The sequence below is a fragment of the Ambystoma mexicanum genome, chromosome 4p (genome assembly GCF_040938575.1).
Source record: "Ambystoma mexicanum isolate Mex_15411 chromosome 4p, UKY_AmexF1_1, whole genome shotgun sequence".
NCBI classification, from domain to species: Eukaryota; Metazoa; Chordata; class Amphibia; order Caudata; family Ambystomatidae; genus Ambystoma; species Ambystoma mexicanum.
In genome coordinates, this window is record NC_090927.1 from 217,620,994 (window position 1) to 217,642,857 (window position 21,864).

The window sequence follows — 21,864 nt, forward strand, 5'->3', positions numbered from 1 at the left end:
CCAGTAGAGACTTTTTAGTGCAGGAGAGATGCAGTCCCTGGGATTAAGGCCAAGGATAAATCTTGCTGCCCTATTCTGGATTAGCTGGAGGGGTTGCAGAGTGGAAGATGGTAGATTCAGGAGGAGGCTATTTCGTCAAGCCTAGAGAGAACCAGGGCTTGGGTCACGTTGAGCTTCTGGGGGAAAGTGAGAAAAGGGAGAATTCCTTTGAAAAGGAAGAGCTGAAAGTGGGACTTCTTTGCAATGTCCTGAGTGTGAGGGAGGAAGGAGAGAGAGGAGTCGAAGATGACTCCAAGGTTTCTAGCTTCAGAAGAGGGCGCAGGGGGAGGGCCCAAGGAGGAAGGGCAGTGTGAAGGGAAGAAGGAGTGAGCAGGGGTCCCAATGGGAAGGATCTCAGTTTTACAAGCGTTGAGGCAGAGATTGTTGGCGATGCACCAGAACTGGATTGTCACCAAGGCCAAGGTGTCACCAAGGCCAGCAAGTGTCCCTGCCATCTCCGAATACAAACACGTATTGAGTGTGATCATTGGATAAAGCAAGAGAAGATGATGGAATAAGATAAGTGAAAGTGCATTTTTAGTTGATGGGATAACTAGATCTCATTTTGGAAATTGGATAGCATATGTAACGAGTGGACATGGCTGCACTAGAGTAACTAGATCTCTATTGGTTGGGTCCAAGGTAGCACCTGAATGGAGCAAAACCCTGATTCCAGGATCTATTTGGAAATCACCATTTAAAGAGCTGGTTGGCTCTGCCTGGTGGGGCTTTCTGTATATTGGGCTAGGGGCCCATGCTGTCAATCTTTCCATCACCCCTTGTCCCCTGCAACTGTAGAGAGTCTGAATTCCACCAAACTCTCTGATACCTCTATTCACGCTCTGCCAGTCTCTTGGAAAGGCATCTGCATGATTTGTGGGGGCATGCGCTTGGATCTTTGTAGAGTGTGTGATTTTTGGGACCTCTCTCCCTGACTATAGAGAGAGGCTGGCTAGGGGACCCCAAGTAGCCTGGCACACATTATGGCAATGCAGTGTAGTGGCCTCTCTGGTGAAGTTACACTTCCCAAACGTATTTGACCTAGCTGGTAAGTACCCTTCAATGAGGCAGACTGCTCACTCGAGCTAGACATTGAAAGCATTCCTGTTTGTCTCCTAGCCATTGACTATGCACATCAGCACCATCTACCATCCAGGTGGCAGCCAAGGGCTAGTCAAAATCTCATTCCCAGGCAGGGGTGGACTGGAAATCAAAAATGGCACTGGAAATGATTTTCGCAGTGGCAGTGGCCCCATATTACATTGCGCAGGAAAATGTAGCAGGCAAGCTCAACACCTCTATGTAGGCTTTTGGGGGTTATCTGGCAAAGAAAGTGTGGACAAGTAGGCCCAAATAGTACATTTTAAAGCAGATGTGTACCTACAAATGGTATAAAATGTAGTTCAACATAACAAAAAACTCAAATGAAAAATGTTTTGAGAGTGATGAATAAGATTACTGAAGGCTCTATAACAATTCCTTCAAAGAGACTTGGGGATGAGGAGAGAGGAAAGGAAGGGGGTGGGACAACTGGAAAATAGGGAAAGAGTAGCAGAAAACAAGGTACCCATACTAAATGGAGGCCCGCCAGGAAATCTGCAGAACTCTGCATGTTCCTGGGTTGCTCAGTTTGTCCAGTGGCCCTCTGCGTGGAATAGTCTTAATAATGTCCAAATAAAATGAAATTGAATTGAAGTAGGCTGCAACACAGCATCCCTCCGACATATCATGGCTGATTGCGCTGTATTCTCTGAATTCACAGGTTGCAGAGGGAATGGCCTACCTTGAGAAGAAAAATTACATTCACCGGGACCTGCGAGCGGCAAACATTTTAGTGTCTGATAGTCTTGGTTGTAAAATTGCAGATTTTGGCCTGGCCCGGATCATTGACAATGAATATGAAGCGCATGAGGGTAAGTTGTCAATGGATGTCACCTCAGTGTCCTGTGATACCTGTCCTCATGAATTGATTTGGTAGTGCTGATATATTCCTACACACAAGGAATACCAACCACACAATTGGTGGTGTGGACAAAACAGTCACGTAGAGGGGTCATTTTAAAATCAGTAGAGCAGTAACATAGGTGTAAAAACGAGGTGCACATGCATTATGCCAGTCTTTACACCAGTTTTTCCGATATGGGGCATTTTGAAATAATTTTGCAGGTGGAGGGGGAGATGGAAGGCGAAATGTCCTCTATGTCATCCTGCTCTTCATTCTTTACCTAAGAGAGAGTGGGTGTTGAATGGATGGATTCTTATAGATTCTGCCTACATTCAACACCTGCTAAAAGCAGGCAGATTCCATAGAAATACACTGCAAATGCCATCTGCAAAGTGGTATTTGCAGTTGGCATTTACATCTCTCAATAAACGAAGAGTAAAAGTAAAGAGTAAATGCGCTTTCACCTGCTTTAACTCTGGATTTTTGCACTCTGCTTTGCAAATGTAGAACGTTGTAAGCAGGGGACGCAACTACAAGTTAGTGCAAATTTTGGAAGTCCCCTCCATGCAATTAACATTTTTTTGTAAAATGAGTCTGCTCCTGTCTTGAAAGTAAAATAAATGTACGACTGCATGAGATTTTAATGTATCGAGGGACGTCATTTAGGGGTGACCAAGGGTCGCAGCTGCGACCCCTGAGGTCTCCCTTGCTACCAGTGTGGTCTCCCTTGCTACCCCTAAAAACATTCTTTTTTTTTTAAAGTGTCTTTTTTAAGATCTTTTTTTTTTATGGAAGCTCCTGGGCTATGGCCAGCGGCATGTGGCTCTTTGCTTCTGGAGTGGCTGGCTTTCTTGTTCAGGCCTCTTAAAATGAAATGAACAGGGGTTTGACAAGTCTAACACTTTCAGTAGTGACCCTAAATAAGAAAGAATAGGAATATCAAATAATGTGTCTTTCTGGAATTAATTGGTGGACTCATTAAAGGTTTATTTCAGGCACACTTCATGCGGTGAGTCACTGAATTAGTCTGTTTTAAACACCTCAACTCAGCCTTTCCTCTTTCTGAGGTTGATAAATGAGTAGCAACACAGGGTGCGTGATATTGTATGTATATTTTTTCTATATAAAGTGCTTAAGCGTAAGTACTATATAATAACACATCATTAAGCGTAAGTACTACATAATAACACATCATTATCATTTGGCCATGGACGTCTGCTTGCATTCCCAGTAATTTGGTAATATTGGCCTATACACACTTATCTTAATAATACATATGGCGATCCATTCTTGTATGAAATGTATGTCACATTATAGTGATATCGTAACCATATTTTTCATAGTGTATTTATGAACAATGCTAAGTGATGCCGGTTCCTGTTTTGTCATGGGGTGAAAGAAGGTCGCATGCCATCACTTCCTGTTATGTCATAAGAGGTCAAGGGTCATGTGAGGTCACTTCCGCTACCCCAGGCATTTTGATGAAATGAAGTCCCTGAATGTAGCTGTAAAATTAATGGAATCCCATAGCATTGACCTCCATTTGGCACCTGCTAAAAGCAGGGAGATTCCTTAGGTATCCATTGGTATCTGCTTCTTCATAAAGCAGAATTTACTTTGTTACAAGACAGAGTGTAGAAGTAAAAAGTAAAGGAATTTCATCTCTTTTCACTCTTTACGTTTGAACTCTGTATTGGAAAAGTTGGGAATTGCATGCAGGTGTCTCAAAAGCATGGAAGTGGTAACGCTGCATGCATGTGCATGTAATTTGCACTTTTTACAAAATGATGACAGTGGAAAGCACGGTGGAGACATCAACGCTGCTTTGTGCCCCTTTGCCCCCTTGACATCAATTTAAAAAGTACCGTAGTGGTACACGAGGCTGTAATAGCAGGATGCCTTGCCTGTATGTCTTCATTTACCTCAACACTTCACATTAAATGGCCTCATTACGATGTGATTTCAATACCCTGCCCGCTGTGGCTTTAAGGAAATCATTGCTGATGTGATCCAGATTTTGATCTGTACTGTGCATGCACTAGATGATCACCCATGCATTATCAAAGATGCGTTCACTCAGTTTTATACCAGTAAATGAGGGGTCTGCATGATCCTGTTAGAGAAACCAAAACGGGCAAGGAGACTCCTGATAAGTGCGATTTACGCTCCCCTCTACTGGGTTGCAGACATTTAGGGCCTACCCTTGCATATGGGGATTTGTAGTCGGCAGTGTAGATTCAAGAACTCTATATACATCCCTAGACTACACCTGACTCAGGACTGCAGTCCTATAACTAACCCAGATCAGTGGTAATCACTTGGCACTCTTTCAATGATGTGAAGGTAGCTTACATGAGCAAATCCTGTTATTGCAGCCCAGATGGCGTGAACCATATTTCATAATGATATACAAAAGGAAAGAACCCCAACCCAAGTCATAAATGCCACACAACTCTCTCTCTAGCTAATCATACACCATTCATCATAAGTTCTCCTAAATACACACAAATAAAATCTGCATGTTACAAAGATATTTCCAATACTTTAATGTGATATGTATACACAAATACAATATTAAAAATGTAATACATGATACTCATACATAAAATGTGAAATGTAAAAATCACAAAGGCACTCACATATAGCACCCACGACCATATATAACCCTAAACAGTAAATAAACCTAAATGGTCTTAGGGTTCAACAAAGTTAGATATTACTAACAAAGTCTATGTTAAAAAAAAACAGCCCAACATGTTGCTGTCCTAATGATGTAAAATAAATACAGGACATTCCTCAGGGGCAAGCAAAAGAAGGGACAGTGCATGTTCCTTCAAAATTCAGTGGAAGTGCCAAGAACTTCATTAACTATAGACAGAAAAGATAGAGAGATATTGTCTTAAATTCCAATTTCATAAGAATCTCATTTTCTATTATTATTAGACTTGGAGGTTTTCCCATTATACAACACGTGTGTACAAGTACCCAACAATGTGCCCATTGTACCAATCAATGGATAAAAGTTCACCACAGTTCTTCACTTTAACTGTGGAAATGTCTTCAATAATAAATGCCACAATATTAAGTGGTTTTCCAATACAAAGAACAACTGTAAAACATTCTAACTTCTCAAAGAAAGTTAATACAAGCCCTGAAAAATGTAAATATTTAAACACATTTTTTAAAAAAAGGGAATTTACCTAGAGAGAAACAGATGAATATCCTCCAGATACATATCATAGGCCACATCAAAGGTCAGATATATACACATAGTACAGAGTGCAAACTATTTGTTTAGGCAGAAATGTATATATACATATAGATTTGTTCTGCAGCAGGCATTCTGGGCCTTCACAAATGTGTGTGGACTTAAACCCACATATCAACAAATCAAAAATTAAGTTAACTACTGTATTGAAATCACAGATGTGAGCATTGTTAACCATATTACAAATAATAGATTACATATACCAGTAGTTCAGATCTTACTATATAGATAGGGCAGCCTATCTATTTAGCCTGCGATATCTAGAACATGAAAAATAACCACCTTACCAGATGTAACAACTGAATAGCATTGACAATCTCAGTATAGATGTTAATACATACATATTAATAAAGTTATAACATAGACTCATCAACAACGGGGAATTGCATAAATGGTCATAAAGACACATTGTGCTACTCAACAATCTCATTGAGCCCCAAAATATTCCTCTTAGTTCAAAAAATAAGGATATATTTCTGCATGCACCTCCGTATTAGTTACTTTTATGAATGATCCTAAGGGCGCCCAAAAGGATACAATCCTACCCGAAGTTACCCCTTTTTGCTGAGGAAATCAGGCACCTCAAAGCCATTGAGCCACGCATCAGTTTCTGCAAGGCCTTATTTGTGTATTGCCATCATAAAACTCCTGCAGCATTTTAATATTATTTTTCATTGACTACTCTAGATTACACAAGCAGCAAGGTAATTAAAAAAAATTAACACAATTGGGACAACATAATTAAATTGAAAATATCCCTTTCACGGTACTGAAGATGTGCATATTTATGTTTTTTTTAATGAACATCTGCTTCAGAGCTGAGCTCTACCTGAGGACATTGAGGACAAGAGTAGAGCCCATATTTGAGCATGAAGCCTAATAAACCTGGTGAACCTGTTCTAGGAACCAAAACCTAAAAATGTGGTTTACGCAGATTGAGTATACAAGCCAAACGTACCTCTTAAGAAGCAACATAAGCGTTCCCAGCATTGTCATCAATGCTGTCGCTCACAGGTATTTACATGATTTCTGTAGTAATCCCTATGTGTCCTTGTGCAACATCACATTTAGTCATCAGAAGCTTTTTTGAGGATGCATCCAGCACGGGGTGCTGCAAGCAGTACTCTCCATAGAGTGTGAACAGACCTATGTGCACAATTCTAATCTTACAATGAGACTTGTTTGTCCGAATGTCTACTTTCTATCATTTGCATTGACATTTGTTTGACTGCAGCACAGGTTCCTTCAAGAGATCCAAGTGCCAAATAGGTATAGCCCATGGCTATGTTTAGTCGACACTCTGCTGGCTCATGGCCTGTGTTCATGCCCCACCCTCCACCAATACCCTAAGCATGTCAACTGAGCACTTTGCCAAGGCCACTAACTACTGTCATTCCCCAGGCACCACAGGACATTCAGAGGGTAATTCATAGAATTTCGCAGAAAAGTGTCGCAAGCGGCTGGCGCAGAGTGTCCGCGTGCGATTGTCTGCGCCAGGCACGTGCGCTAAAACCGATTTCTGCGCACAGCGTATTCATGGATTTCAGGCTCCCAAACCAGCCGTGGCGCAGAGAATCGCAGCGACCCTGCAGCAGCGCCAGTAACGCCCCCAAGAAAGCCCTTGCGCAAGGAAAAGCCATCAAAATCGCTAAATCATCGCAAAGGGCTTCGCGAACCCTGGACCAGTTCACCGGGCTGCCAAACAGCAAATGCCAAGCGGGGAAGGTGTATTTCAGGGGTGCGCGGGAAGTTGCATACGCGATTGCAGCAGGGTACGTGTATTTCAGGGGTGCGCGGCAAGTTCCACACGCGATAGTCCCAGTGCGAGCAGGGTACGTGTATTTCTGGGGTGCGCGGGAAGTTGCACACGCGATTGTCCCAGTGCGAGCAGGGTACGTGTATTTCAGGGGTGCGTGGGAAGTTGCATACGCGATTTCAGCAGGGTACGTGCATTTCAGGGGTGCGCAGCAAGTTCCACACGCGATTTCAGCAAGGTATGTGTATTTCAGGGGTGCGCGGGAAGTTGCACACGCGATTGTCCCAGTGCGAGCAGGGTACGTGTATTTCAGGGGTGCGCGGGAAGTTCCACACGCGATAGTCCCAGTGCGAGCAGGGTATGTGTATTTCTGGGGTGCGCGGGAAGTTGCACACGCGATTGTCCCAGTGCGAGCAGGGTACGTGTATTTCAGTGGTGCGCGGGAAGTTGCATACGCGATTTCAGCAGGGTACGTGCATTTCAGGGGTGCGCGGCAAGTTCCACACGCGATTTCAGCAAGGTATGTGTATTTCAGGGGTGCGCCGGAAGTTGCACACGCGATTGTCCCAGTGCGAGCAGGGTACGTGTATTTCAGGGGTGCGCGGGAAGTTCCACACGCGATAGTCCCAGTGCGAGCAGGGTACGTGTATTTCAGGGGTGCGCGGGAATTTGCACACGCGATTGTCCCAGAGCGAGCAGGGTACGTGTATTTCAGGGGTGCGCGGGAAGTTGCATACGCGATTTCAGCAGGGTACGTGCATTTCAGGGGTGCGCGGCAAGTTCCACACGCGATTTCAGCAAGGTATGTGTATTTCAGGCGTGCGCGGGAAGTTGCACACGCGATTGTCCCAGTGCGAGCAGGGTACATGTATTTCAGGGGTGCGCGGGAAGTTCCACACGCGATAGTCCCAGTGCGAGCAGGGTACGTGTATTTCAGGGGTGCGCGGGAAGTTGCACACGCGATTGTCCCAGTGCGAGCAGGGTACGTGTATTTCAGGGGTGCGCGGGAAGTTACACACGCGATTGGCCCAGTGCGAGCAGGGTACGTGTATTTCAGGGGTGCGCGGGAAGTTACACACGCGATTGGCCCAGTGCGAGCAGGGTACGTGTATTTCAGGGGTGCGCGGGAAGTTCCACACGTGATAGCCCCAGTGCGAGCAGGGTACGTGTATTTCAGGGGTGCGCGGGAAGTTGAACACGCGATTGTCCCAGTGCGAGCAGGGTACGTGTATTTCAGGGGTGTGCGGGAAGTTACACACGCGATTGGCCCAGTGCGAGCAGGGTACATGTATTTCAGGGGTGCGCGGGAAGTTGCACACGCGATACCAGCAGGGAATGTGTATTTCAGGGGTTCTGGGGAGTACTACACGTGAATTGGCCGTGTGGGTCCTCCCAGGTGTACGCTCCACAACCTCCACGGCCCCTGCAGGCAGCCCACACCACGGGGGACTACCCTGCACGCCTGCCCATGTCCCGCAGGCAGCCCATTCACCATGGGCATACCCCCCAGCCAACCCACATGTCACCTTGCACTACTGATCAACAATGCATGTCTCCCACCACCCCCACCCCCCAGCAGTGCAGGGGCAGCCTCCACCAGGCCCCCACTCAGGTCCCCCTGCACCCCCACCCCCCAGCATACACGGTCACCCTCCACCAGGCCCCAACTCATGTCTCCCACCACCCCCACCCCCCCGGCAGTGCAGGGGCAGCCTCCACCAGGCCCCCACTCATGTCCCCCTGCACCCCCACCCCCCAGCATCCAGGGTCACCCTCCACCAGGCCCCCACTCATGTCTCCCACCACCCCCACCCCCCGGCAGTGCAGGGTCACCCTCCACCAGGCCCCCACTCATGTCTCCCACCACCCCCACCCCCCGGCAGTGCAGGGGCAGCCTCCACCAGGCCCCCACTCATGTCTCCCACCACCCCCACCCCCCAGCAGTGCAGGGGCAGCCTCCACCAGGCCCCCACTCATGTCCCCCTGCACCCCCACCCCCCAGCATCCAGGGTCACCCTCCACCAGGCCCCCACTCATGTCTCCCACCACCCCCACCCCCCGGCAGTGCAGGGGCAGCCTCCACCAGGCCCCCACTCATGTCCCCCTGCACCCCCACCCCCCAGCATCCAGGGTCACCCTCCACCAGGCCCCCACTCATGTCTCCCACCACCCCCACCCCCCGGCAGTGCAGGGTCACCCTCCACCAGGCCCCCACTCATGTCTCCCACCACCCCCACCCCCCGGCAGTGCAGGGGCAGCCTCCACCAGGCCCCCACTCATGTCTCCCACCACCCCCACCCCCAGCAGTGCAGGGGCAGCCTCCACCAGGCCCCCACTCATGTCCCCCTGCACCCCCACCCCCCAGCATCCAGGGTCACCCTCCACCAGGCCCCCACTCATGTCTCCCACCACCCCCACCCCCCGGCAGTGCAGGGGCAGCCTCCACCAGGCCCCCACTCATGTCCCCCTTGCACTCCCACCCCCCAGCATCCAGGGTCACCCTCCACCAGGCCCCCACTCATGTCTCCCACCACCCCCACCCTCCTGCCACCATGGGCATCCTCCACCAGGCCCCCACTCATGTCTCCCACCACCCCCACCCCCCAGCAGTGCAGGGGCAGCCTCCACCAGGCCCCCACTCATGTCTCGCACCACCCCCACCCCCCAGCAGTGCAGGGGCAGCCTCCACCAGGCCCCCACTCATGTCTACCACCACCCCCACCCCCCAGCAGTGCAGGGGCAGCCTACACCAGGCCCCCACTCATGTCTCCCACCACCCCCACCCCCCTGCCACCATGGGCAGCCTCCACCAGGCCCCCACTCATGTCCCCCTGCACCCCCACCCCACAGCATCCAGGGTCACCCTCCACCAGGCCCCCACTCATGTCTCCCACCACCCCCACCCGCCTGCCACCATGGGCAGCCTCCACCAGGCCCCCACTCATGTCCCCCTGCACCCCCACCCCCCAGCATCCAGGGTCACCCTCCACCAGGCCCCCACTCATGTCTCCCACCACCCCCACCCCCCAGCAGTGCAGGGGCAGCCTCCACCAGGCCCCCACTCATGTCTCCCACCACCCCCACCCCCCTGCCACCATGGGCATCCTCCACCAGGCCCCCACTCATGTCTCCCACCACCCCCACCCCCCGGCCACCATGGGCAGCCCCCACCAGGTCCTCACAATCCCCAATCATGTGCGTAATGGTCAGCCTCCACAGCCAAAAAGCCCTACCAAGTAACCCATTCACCCACATGGAGATGGAAATCACATGTTACACCCCCAATGTTCATGAAGGTAATGAACCCATGTCCGTCACACACAATTGTTGCAATTGAATGGGAAAACACAACATGACATGCATGAAACCAATGAGATGATACCACACAGTGAAGTATGCAAACAAAATTGTATTGAAAAAAATAAAGAATGCTAAAGAAAGAAAACAAACTACAATGTGAATGAGAAAAAATAAGCTGCATGTCCGTATAAAAACACAAAACTGGAAATCCAAATCCAAAAAAATTTTGTCCAAAGTCAAATGTAAAAAAATCTCCATGCAATAAAGAACTATGTACAAAAATAACAAGGGTCCATGAGCCCAACTGAACAAAGGAAACCTACTAAAAAACCTACCTAAAAATCAACTATATACAAAAAGTGGAGCAGTGTCCGTCGACTCCAAATCATAATAAGAAAGAAAGGAAACCTAAAACTAAAGAACTATATACAAAGGCGGCGGGCAAGTCCAGCGGCTCACTCCGTGGTGTCCCGGGCCAGGGCATCATCGAACTCCTGTTCGATGTCCCGGAGGCGGTCCAGTTCCATGGCCCCGAGGGTCCGCAGGGACGACGCTGTGTCCTCCTCCAACCCCCTGCGGATAGCCTCGAGGCACTCGGCCCGCCTCAGGGCCCTCCGCATGGAGTTCTCCGCCCTGACCATTGTGAGCCGCGCCTCTTCCGCCCGCCGCCGCTCCGCACCTATGGCGTGGCCCAACCGCTGCCACACGGAAGATACTCTCTGTACTGGGTCCCCCTGCCCTCCGGCCGATGCCTGCCCCTCCGATGTCGAAAGCCCCGAGCCTTCATGTCTCCCACCATGTTGCTGCTGCTGCTGCTCTGCCTCTGCCCGTGCACTGCCTCCTGCTGCCTGCACATCCTCCGCCGGCTGGGGTGCACTTGTTGATGTGGCCACCCCTGCTGGACCTCCGACTCCCGACTGTGGCAGGGATGCCTCCTCCACCAGCCTGACCGCACCGTCAGAGGCAGCTCCACAGGGCACCCAGGTGACTGATGGGTGGGAAGATGGCACAGAGGACGACTGGCGCGTAGGGGGTCCAGTTGAGGAGGGGGTCGGAGCAAGCCCCATCAGACAGCGGAATCCGGCCTGGGTGACATGTCCCAGCAGGCTGACGTGGTCAACGAGCCATTCGAGATGACGTGCAGTCTCTCCATGAAAAGACTGCAGGTCACCTCACATGGCCCGTTGACGCAACGCCACACCAGCCAGGACAGGCTCAACGCGGACCTGGATGGCCACGTCCGCAGGCAGAGGAAGGCCAGTTGACGTCAGCTCATCCCCTGCCTGAAAACAGGTCTGGACGTAGGCATCCCTGCTGGTGCAAGATGATGCAGGGACAGGATCGGGGACAGGATTGCACACAGACACCTCCGCGGCGGCCTGTGCTGCCACCTGTCCCTGGCCCTGCACTGCACCACTAGCACCAGTGGGATCCCCACCTCCAGACCCCGTCTCTGGTGCTTGCGCGGCCCCCTCCTCCACCAAACCCCCCACCAACCTGGATGACTCCGTGCCATCTTCCCCTGTTGGGCCCTGTGGGGTCCCAGCTGCCCCTTCTGCTGCCGAGGAGTCCAACTGCAACCTCCACCTCTTGGACCTCCCCCCGGCAGCTGCGGCCTTTGACACGGCACCGGACTCCTCACTCCCCGACGAGATGACAACACGGGAGGGGAGCCGGGCCTTGCGTCTCCGGCTGGCGGTCGGATCCCCGCCGCTGTGCTCCACAGCACCTTCTCCGCCCTCTTCATCAGTTGACGCTGCAGACAGGGAGAAACAAAACACAGGCATCAGGGCACTGTACAATGGACACATACACGCATGACAGTTGCACATGAATGGCATTGGCAAACCTCAGACATGTCATCACAATCCCCAACACACATGTCATTGCAACTGGCACACATGAGCCATACCACAGCCATATCGCAACTGCCACCACCATCCCTACACATACAACAGCATCAGCAGCCAAAGGGGAGCCAGACATCACATGCAACACAGGAAGTGCACCACACATGTACACACACCACCACACTTGCATGCATGTCTACACCTCTGCCAAGTGTCGCACTGTTCAGACGGGCATCCATGTCACATCTGCCAATCAGGCTTCCACATACCGCTGTCACATGCATCCATGTTGCATCACTGTTGCACCCTTGTCAAATACACACACATGCACATGTACACAGTGCTCATACATGCAGCCGAAAACAACATAAATGCCTGACATCACGGACATGTCTACTTACATACACATTCATCCAAACATGTGTGCACGCACAACTGCATTTGCCATGCAAGCCCACACACACAAGCACCATCCATGTCTCACACATTACAGCCCTCGCATATGTCAGCCCCACGGCCCTGTACACCCCCACCCATACTCGACCCCATACAAACAGATGTGCAACCGGCACAATGGCGAATGATCACCACACGCACTGCTCACAATCAGGATGCATGTACACTCACCGCTCGACTCCAGACGGGTCTGCTTCTCTAGGACCTGGACGTGGAGCGCTGGGGATATGCGTTCCAGGACCCCCATCTGTTCTTCCGACAAGTGGCCCCGGCGCCCCTTGGCATCCGCTGCCTTCAAGAGGCGCCGGGCCTTGTTCACGGTCCTGGACCTGAAGTCCTCCCAGCGCTTCCTGACATGTTGTAAGTCCCGGACTGCCACCCCCTCCGCGTTGATGGCAGTCACGATGTCAGTCCAGATCCAAGTCCGTCCTTCCTTGTCGGCGCGTGAACTTCCGAAGAGGGCATCATACTGCCCCAGGACTTGCTCCACCAGGACACCAACTTCGGTGGCACTGAAGCTGGTGCCCCTCTGCCTCTCTGGCCGGGGGTTGTCAGTGGTCACAGATGGTGTTTGCCCCGACATGACAACCCCAGAGGCAGGAGTGGGTGGGCAACTGGGTCCTGGGGCTGGGCTGTGGAGCGATGGAATTCCAGTCGGGAGTCTTCGGTTCCAGCAGGGGTGGTCACAGCAACAGCACCCATGGCTGATGTGCAGGCAGCAAATGGCAGTGCACGTGGGCAGCAGGCAGTCAGGCAGCAGCAGATGGCAGGTGGGAGCGTGCTCTGTTTGTATGGGGTCGAGTATGGGTGGGGGTGTACATGGCCGTGGGGCTGACACATGCGAGGGCTGTAATGTGTGAGACATGGATGGTGCTTGTGTGTGTGGGCTTGCATGGCAAATGCAGTTGTGCGTGCACACATGTTTGGATGAATGTGTATGTAAGTAGACATGTCCGTGATGTCAGGCATGTATGTTGTTTTCGGCTGCATGTATGAGCACTGTGTACATGTGCATGTGTGTGTATTTGTCAAGGGTGCAACAGTGATGCAACATGGATGCATGTGACAGCGGTATGTGGAAGCCTGATTGGCAGATGTGACATGGATGCCCGTCTGAACAGTGCGACACTTGGCAGAGGTGTAGACATGCATGCAAGTGTGGTGGTGTGTGTACATGTGTGGTGCACTTCCTGTGTTGTATGTGATGTCTGGCTCCCCTTTGGCTGCTGATGCTGTTGTATGTGTAGGGATGGTGGTGGCAGTTGCGATATGGCTGTGGTATGGCTCATGTGTGCCAGTTGCAATGACATGTGTGTTGGGGATTGTGATGACATGTCTGAGGTTTGCCAATGCCACTCATGTGCAACTGTCATGCGTGTATGTGTCCATTGTACAGTGCCCTGATGCCTGTGTTTTGTTTCTCCCTGTCTGCAGCGTCAACTGATGAAGAGGGCGGAGAAGGTGCTGTGGAGCACAGCGGCGGGGATCCGACCGCCAGCCGGAGACGCAAGGCCCGGCTCCCCTCCCGTGTTGTCATCTCGTCGGGGAGTGAGGAGTCCGGTGCCGTGTCCCAGGCCGCAGCTGCCGGGAGGAGGTCCAAGAGGCGGAGGTTGCAGTTGGACTCCTCGGCAGCAGAAGGGGCAGCTGGGACCCCACAGGGCCCAACAGGGGAAGATGGCACGGAGTCATCCAGGTTGGTGGGGGGTTTGGTGGAGGAGGGGGCCGCGCAAGCACCAGAGACAGGGTCTGGAGGTGGGGATCCCACTGGTGCTAGTGGTGCAGTGCAGGACCAGGGACAGGAGGCAGCACAGGCGGCCGCGGAGGTGCCTGTGTGCAATCCTGTCCCCGATCCTGTCCCTGCATCATCTTGCACCAGCAGGGATGCCTACGTCCAGACCCGTTTTCAGGCAGGGGATGAGCTGACGTCAACTGGCCTTCCTCTGCCTGCGGACGTGGCCATCCAGGTCCGGGTTGAGCCTGTCCTGGCTGGTGTGGCGTTGCGTCAACGGGCCATGCGAGGTGACCTGCAGTCTTTTCATGGAGAGACTGCACGTCATCTCGAATGGCTCGTTGACCACGTCAGCCTGCTGGGACAGGTCACCCAGGCCGGATTCCTCCGTCTGATGGGGCTTGCTCCGACCCCCTCCTCAACTGGACCCCCTACGCGCCAGTCGTTCTCTGTGCCATCTTCCCACCCATCAGTCACATGGTTGCCCTGTGGAGCTGCCTCTGACAGTGTGGCCAGGCTGGTGGAGGAGGCATCCCTGCCACAGTCGGGAGTCGGAGGTCCAGCAGTGGTGGCCACATCAACAAGTGCACCCCAGCCGGCGGAGGATGTGCAGGCAGCAGGAGGCAGTGCACGGGCAGAGGCAGAGCAGCAGCAGCAGCAACATGGTGGGAGACATGAAGGCTCGGGGCTTTTGACATCGGAGGGGCAGGCATCGGCCGGAGGGCAGGGGGACCCAGGACAGAGAGTGTCTTCCGTGTGGCAGCGGTTGGGCCACGCCATAGGTGCGGAGGGGCGGCGGGCGTAAGAGGCGCGGCTCACAATGGTCAGGGCGGAGAACTCCATGCGGAGGGCCCTGAGGCGGGCCGAGTGCCTCGAGGCAATCCGCATCAGGTTGGAGGAGGACACAGTGTCGTCCCTGCGGACCCTCGGGGCCATGGAACTGGACCGCCTCCGGGACATCGAACAGGAGTTCGATGATGCCCTGGCCCGGGACACCATGGAGTGAGCCGCTGGACTTGCCCGCCGCCTTTGTATATAGTTCTTTAGTTTTAGGTTTCCTTTCTTTCTTATTATGATTTGGAGTCGACGGACACTGCTCCACTTTTTGTATATAGTTGATTTTTAGGTAGGTTTTTTAGTAGGTTTCCTTTGTTCAGTTGGGCTCATGGACCCTTGGTAGTTTTTTTATACGGACATGCATGTTTTTTTTTCTCATTCACATTGTAGTTTGTTTTCTTTCTTTAGCATTCTTTATTTTTTCAATACAATTTTGTTTGCATACTTCACTGTGTGGTATCATCTCATTGGTTTCATGCATGTCATGTTGTGTGTTTTCCCATTCAATTGCAACCATTGTGTGTGACGGACATGGGTTCATTAGCTTCATGAACATTGGGGGTGTAACATGTGATTTCCATTTCCATGTGGGTGAATGGGTTACTTGGTAGGGCTTTTTGGCTGTGGAGCCTGTCCATTACGCACATGATTGGGGATTGTGAGCACCTGGTGGAGGCTGCCCCTGCACTGCTGGGGGGTGGGGGTGGTGGGAGACATGAGTGGGGGCCTGGTGGAGGCTGCCCTGCACTGGTGGGGGGTGGGGGTGGTGGGAGACATGAGTGGGGGCCTGGTGGACGATGCCCATGGTGGCAGGGGGGTGGGGGTGCAGGGTGACATGAGTGGGGGCCTGGTGGAGGGTGACCCTGGATGCTGGGGGGTGGGGGTGCAGGGGGACATGAGTGGGGGCCTGGTGGAGGCTGCCCCTGCACTGCTTGGGGGTGGGGGTGGTGGGAGACATGAGTGGGGGCATGGTGGAGGATGGCAATGGTGGCTGGGGGGTGTGGGTAGTGGGAGACATGGGTGGGGGCCTGGTGGAGGATGCCCATGGTGGCAGGGGGGTGGGGGTGGTGGGAGACATGAGTGGGGGCCTGGTGGAGGGTGACCCTGGATGCTGGGGGGTGGGGGTGCAGGGGGACATGAGTGGGGGCCTGGTGGAGGCTGCCCCTGCACTGCTGGGGGGTGGGGGTGGTGGGACACATGTGTGGGGGCCTGGTGGAGGATGCCCATGGTGGCTGGGGGGTGGGGGTGGTGGGAGACATGAGTGGGGGCCTGGTGGAGGCTGCCCATGGTGGCAGGGGGGTGGGGGTGGTGGGAGACATGAGTGGGGGCCTGGTGGAGGATGCCCATGGTGGCAGGGGGGTGGGGGTGCAGGGGGACATGAGTGGGGGCCTGGTGGACGGTGACCCTGGATGCTGGGGGGTGGGGGTTCAGGGGGACATGAGTGGGGGCCTGGTGGAGGCTGCCCATGGTGGCAGGGGGGTGGGGGTGGTGGGAGACATGAGTGGGGGCCTGGTGGAGGGTGACCCTGGATTCTGGGGGGTGGTGGTGCAGGGGGACATGAGTGGGGGCCTGGTGGAGGCTGCCCCTGGTGGCTGGGGTGTGGGGGTGGTGGGAGACATGAGTGGGGGCCTGGTGGAGGATGCCCATGGTGGCAGGGGGGTGGGGTGGTGGGAGACATGAGTGGGGGCCTGGTGGAGGGTGACCCTGGATGCTGGGGGGTGAGGGTGCAGGGGGACATGAGTGGGTGCCTGGTGGAGGCTGCCCCTGCACTGCTGGGGGGTGGGGGTGGTGGAAGACATGAGTGGGGGCCTGGTGGAGGATGCCCATGGTGGCAGGGGGGTGGGGGTGCAGGGGGACATGAGTGGGGGCCTGATGGAGGGTGACCCTGGATGCTGGGGGTGGGGGTGCAGGGGGATATGAGTGGGGGCCTGGTGGAGGCTGCCCCTGCACTGCTGGGGGGTGGTGGGAGACATGAGTGGGGGCCTGGTGGAGGATGCCCATGGTGGCTGGGGGGTGGGGGTGGTGGGAGACATGAGTGGGGGCCTGGTGGAGGATGCCCATGGTGGCAGGGGGGTGGGGGTGCAGGGGGACATGAGTGGGGGCCTGGTGGAGGGTGACCCTGGATGCTGGGGGGTGGGGTGCAGGGGGACATGAGTGGGGGCCTGGTGGAGGCTGCCCATGGTGGCAGGGGGGTGGGGGTGGTGGGAGACATGAGTGGGGGCCTGGTGGAGGGTGACCCTGGATGCTGGGGGGTGGTGGTGCAGGGGGACATGAGTGGGGGCCTAGTGGAGGCTGCCCCTGGTGGCTGGGGGGTGGGGGTGGTGGGAGACATGAGTGGGGGCCTGGTGGAGGATGCCCATGGTGGCAGGGGGGTGGGGGTGCAGGGGGACATGAGTGGGCGCCTGGTGGAGGGTGACCCTGGATGCTGGGGGGTGGGGGTGCAGGGGGACATGAGTGGGGGCCTGGTGGAGGCTGCCCCTGCACTGCTGGGGGGTGGGGGTGGTGGGAGACATGAGTGGGGGCCTGGTGGAGGATGCCCATTTTGGCTGGGGGGTCGGGGTGGTGGGAGACATGAGTGGGGGCCTGGTGGAGGATGCCCATGGTGGCAGGGGGGGGGTGGTGGGAGACATGAGTGGGGGCCTGGTGGAGGGTGACCCTGGATGCTGGGGGGTGGGGGTGCAGGGGGACATGAGTGGGGGCCTGGTGGAGGCTGCCCCTGCACTGCTGGGGGGTGGGGGTGGTGGGAGACATGAGTGGGGGCCTGGTGGAGGCTGCCCATGGAGGCAGGGGGGTGGGGGTGGTGGGAGACATGAGTGGGGGCCTGGTGGAGGATGCCCATGGTGGCAGGGGGGTGGGGGTGCAGGGGGACATGAGTGGAGGCCTGGTGGAGGGTGACCCTGGATGCTGGGGGGTGGGGGTGCAGGGGGACATGAGTGGGGGCCTGGTGGAGGCTGCCCATGGTGGCAGGGGGTGGGGGTGGTGGGAGACATGAGTGAGGGCCTGGTGGAGGGTGACCCTGGATGCTGGGGATGGTGGTGCAGGGAGACATGAGTGGGGGCCTGGTGGAGGCTGCCCCTGGTGGCTGGGGGGTGGGGGTGGTGGGAGACATGAGTGGGGGCCTGATGGAGGATGCCCATGGTGGTAGGGGGCTGGGGGTGGTGGGAGACATGAGTGGGGGCCTGGTGGAGGGTGACCCTGGATGCTGGGGGGTGGGGGTGCAGGGGGACATGAGTGGGGGCCTGGTGGAGGCTGCCCCTGCACTGCTGGGGGGTGGGGGTGGTGGGAGACATGAGTGGGGGCCTGGTGGAGGATGCCCATGGTGGCAGGGGGGTGGGGGTGCAGGGGGACATGAGTGGGGGCCTGGTGGAGGCTGCCCCTGGTGGCTGGGGGGTGGGGGTGGTGGGAGACATGAGTGGAGGCCTGGTGGAGGGTGACCCTAGATGCTGGGGGGTGGGGGTGCAGGGGGACATGAGTGGGGGCCTGGTGGAGGCTGCCCCTGGTGGCTGGGGGGGTGGGGGTGGTGGGAGACATGAGTGGGGGCCTGGTGGAGGATGCCCATGGTGGCAGGGGGGTGGGGGTGGTGGGAGACATGAGTGGGGGCCTGGTGGAGGGTGACCCTGGATGCTGGGGGGTGGGGGTGCAGGGGGACATGAGTGGGGGCCTGGTGGAGGATGCCCATGGTGGCAGGGGGGTGGGGGTGGTGGGAGACATGCATTGTTGATCAGTAGTGCAAGGTGACATGTGGGTTGGCTGGGGGGCATGCCCATGGTGGATGGGCTGCCTGCGGGACATGAGCATGGGTGCAGGGTAGTCCCCTGTGGTGTGGGCTGGCTGCAGGGTCCGTGGAGGTTGTGGAGCGTACACCTGGGAGGGCCCACACGGCCAATTCACGTGTGGTACTCCCCAGAACCCCTGAAATACACATACCCTGCTGAAATCGCGTGTGGAACTTCCCGTGCACCCCTGAAATACACGTACCCTGCTCGCACTGGGCCAATCGTGTGTGGAACTTCCCGCGCACCCCTGAAATACACGTACCCTGCTGAAATCGCGTGTGGAACTTCCCGCGCACCCCTGAAATACACGTACCCTGCTCGCACTGGGGCAATCGCGTGTGGAACTTCCCTCGCACCCCTGAAATACAAGTACCCTGCTGAAATCGCGTGTGGAACTTCCCGCGCACTCCTGAAATACACATACCTTGCTGAAATCGCATGTGGAACTTCCCGCGCACCCCTGAAATACACGTACCCTGCTCGCACTGGGCCAATCGTGTGTGGAACTTCCCGCGCACCCCTGAAATACACATACCTTGCTGAAATCGCGTGTGGAACTTCCCGCGCAACCCTGAAATACACGTACCCTGCTCGCACTGGGCGAATCGTGTGCGGAACTTCCCGAGCACCCCTGAAATACACGTACCCTGCAGAAATCGCGTGTGGAACTTCCCGCGCACCCCTGAAATACACATACCTTGCTGAAATCGCGTGTGGAACTTCCCGCGCACCCCTGAAATACACGTACCCTGCTCGCACTTGGCCAATCGTGTGTGGAACTTCCCGCGCACCCCTGAAATACACGTACCCTGCTGAAATCGCGTGTGGAACTTCCCGCGCACCCCTGAAATACACATACCTTGCTGAAATCGCGTGTGGAACTTCCCGCGCACCCCTGAAATACACGTACCCTGCTCGCACTGGGCCAATCGTGTGTGGAACTTCCTGCGCACCCCTGAAATACACGTACCCTGCTGAAATCGCGTGTGGAACTTCCCGCGCACCCCTGAAATACACATACCTTGCTGAAATCGCGTGTGGAACTTCCCGCGCACCCCTGAAATCCACGTACCCGGCCAAATCGCGTGTGAGACTTCCCGCGCACCCCGGTATACACGCACACATATTTTTTGTCAGCGGGTGTCCGTGTTTGTGGGTACCCCTTTGCACGTCATTTGTCCTGGAGGGCCACAGTATAGGACATTCATCATGGCAGTATATAGGTGCTATTTGTTGGCGCACCTTTTGGCGCACATTTCTTACAGCCGCAGAGACGCTACCGCCTGCTTTCTTGTGGCGGTCGTGTTTGTGCCTGTGCGCTGGTTTGAGCGTGCGCTTTTTTGCCCTATTCTATTCCATGAATACGTGTTGTAGGCGAGCGTGTGGGCGTTCCGCACACTTGTGCCCTGTACTTCCCCCATGACGCCCACGTTTTGGCAAGTTGTTCCCCATTCCGAGTGTTACGCCCGTGTTCCGCCTACTTTTGTTGCGTGCGCCGCGCTATGTGCGAATTTCGCTGTGGACTGTTGTGCGATTTTCGCTGTGACCTGGCGCACGCTGTTAGATGGCCTGTGCGCCAACGTGCGCCACGCACTTTTTTATCGCACATCCGCTGGTTTTCTCGCGCACGGCCTTCCATGAATCGATGTGCGCTGCTTTTGGTGCGATTTTCGCACTTGCACTGCGATTTTCGCTATTCCACTGCGATTCGCACGTTTTTGCCCACTTGCGCCGCGCTAATTATTCCATGAATCGGCCTGTCAATGTGCTCACTAGGTAGGGCCTGTACCATTGCCATGTTGGCACATTGGGCAGAGCATGGTCTTCAGCCATTCCCATTATACTTTGCAGCAACTAATTGTGTCGACCAACCGTTCCTAGAGGACACTATGCATGGGGCATAATCTTCAGAAAATCTGCAGAGTAGGTTTTAGGCACATCTGCCCAGAACTGGGTTGGCGGTCCACCCAAACACCCAGCTAAGCTCCACAACATGGCGTGAGGGCCCTCGGCTGGGTCCACAGATAACTTTTGACTCCGCTCTGCACACAATTTGGTGAGCTCCCTCTCAGCCCACTATCAATGATTGAGGGAACTTTGAAGGATGTTTTAAGCAGGTGACATTGTAACGATCACCTGATTCCCACGGAGGCGCTGGTCTTGGCAGGAAGGTGTCTGCGACTCGAAAAGTGATGTGCAGGACTCGATTGGCTTCTGGGGTCGAACCTGTTCTCACTGTGTGTCGAACTCGAAGGGTGAGGTTTCTGCAGGTGAAAGAATATGGGGGTTAAGGGTCTGGGTTGTTGAATGTCCCTCTCTCTCTCCCTCTCTTCCTAGTTTCTCCGTAGAGCCCCCAGGTCAACGTGCTCACCTTAGATAGGTGAATGCTGGACTCTCCATCTGCGTCTGGTGCAGGGTGCCGTTGCCAGTTCCTTCACTGGTGAAACATAGGCCTCTTGAACTCAGAGGATCGTTACCGTCGTTAACTGCATGAGCGGTGAGTTTCCAGACACCTTTTTAGTCTTTATAGTCTTTAGGTGCGTGGCACGTTAATATTGAACAGGACTCTGTATAATGCTTTTCCCTTTTTGTCTTGCAGGACTCTGGAGATGGAAGATGGAGTGAAGCGCCTGGAAATGAGTAAGTAAATGCAAGCGCTCAAACTGTCTTTTTCCCTTGCTGCTTAGTTCGTGCTGAAGAGACGCCGGAGTACTTGCAGGCGTTCTATTGTGACGAGCGCGATGGGCGTAAGTAAATACCTGTCTAATGTCTCTTCGTTTGTTTTCACAGGTGGCGATGCAGCGTGAAGAAATCCGGAATTCGCGGAGTGCCGGTAAGTAATAACAAAGCTTTCGTCTTCACAGGCGGAGGTGCAGCGTGAAGAAATCCGGAATTCGCGGAGTGCCGG

General features: G+C 54.6%; 1 protein-coding gene across 2 annotated transcripts in view; it reads left to right on the top strand.

Annotated features, from left to right (window-relative positions):
• Nucleotides 1-21,864, top strand: part of BLK (BLK proto-oncogene, Src family tyrosine kinase) — a 679,444-nt gene that overhangs the window by 593,334 nt on the left and 64,246 nt on the right. For both annotated transcript variants that reach the window (XM_069605731.1, XM_069605732.1), the window contains one exon: nt 1,802-1,952. In XM_069605731.1, the coding sequence (XP_069461832.1) occupies nt 1,802-1,952 (151 nt within the window). The remainder of the gene's footprint in view (nt 1-1,801; nt 1,953-21,864) is intronic.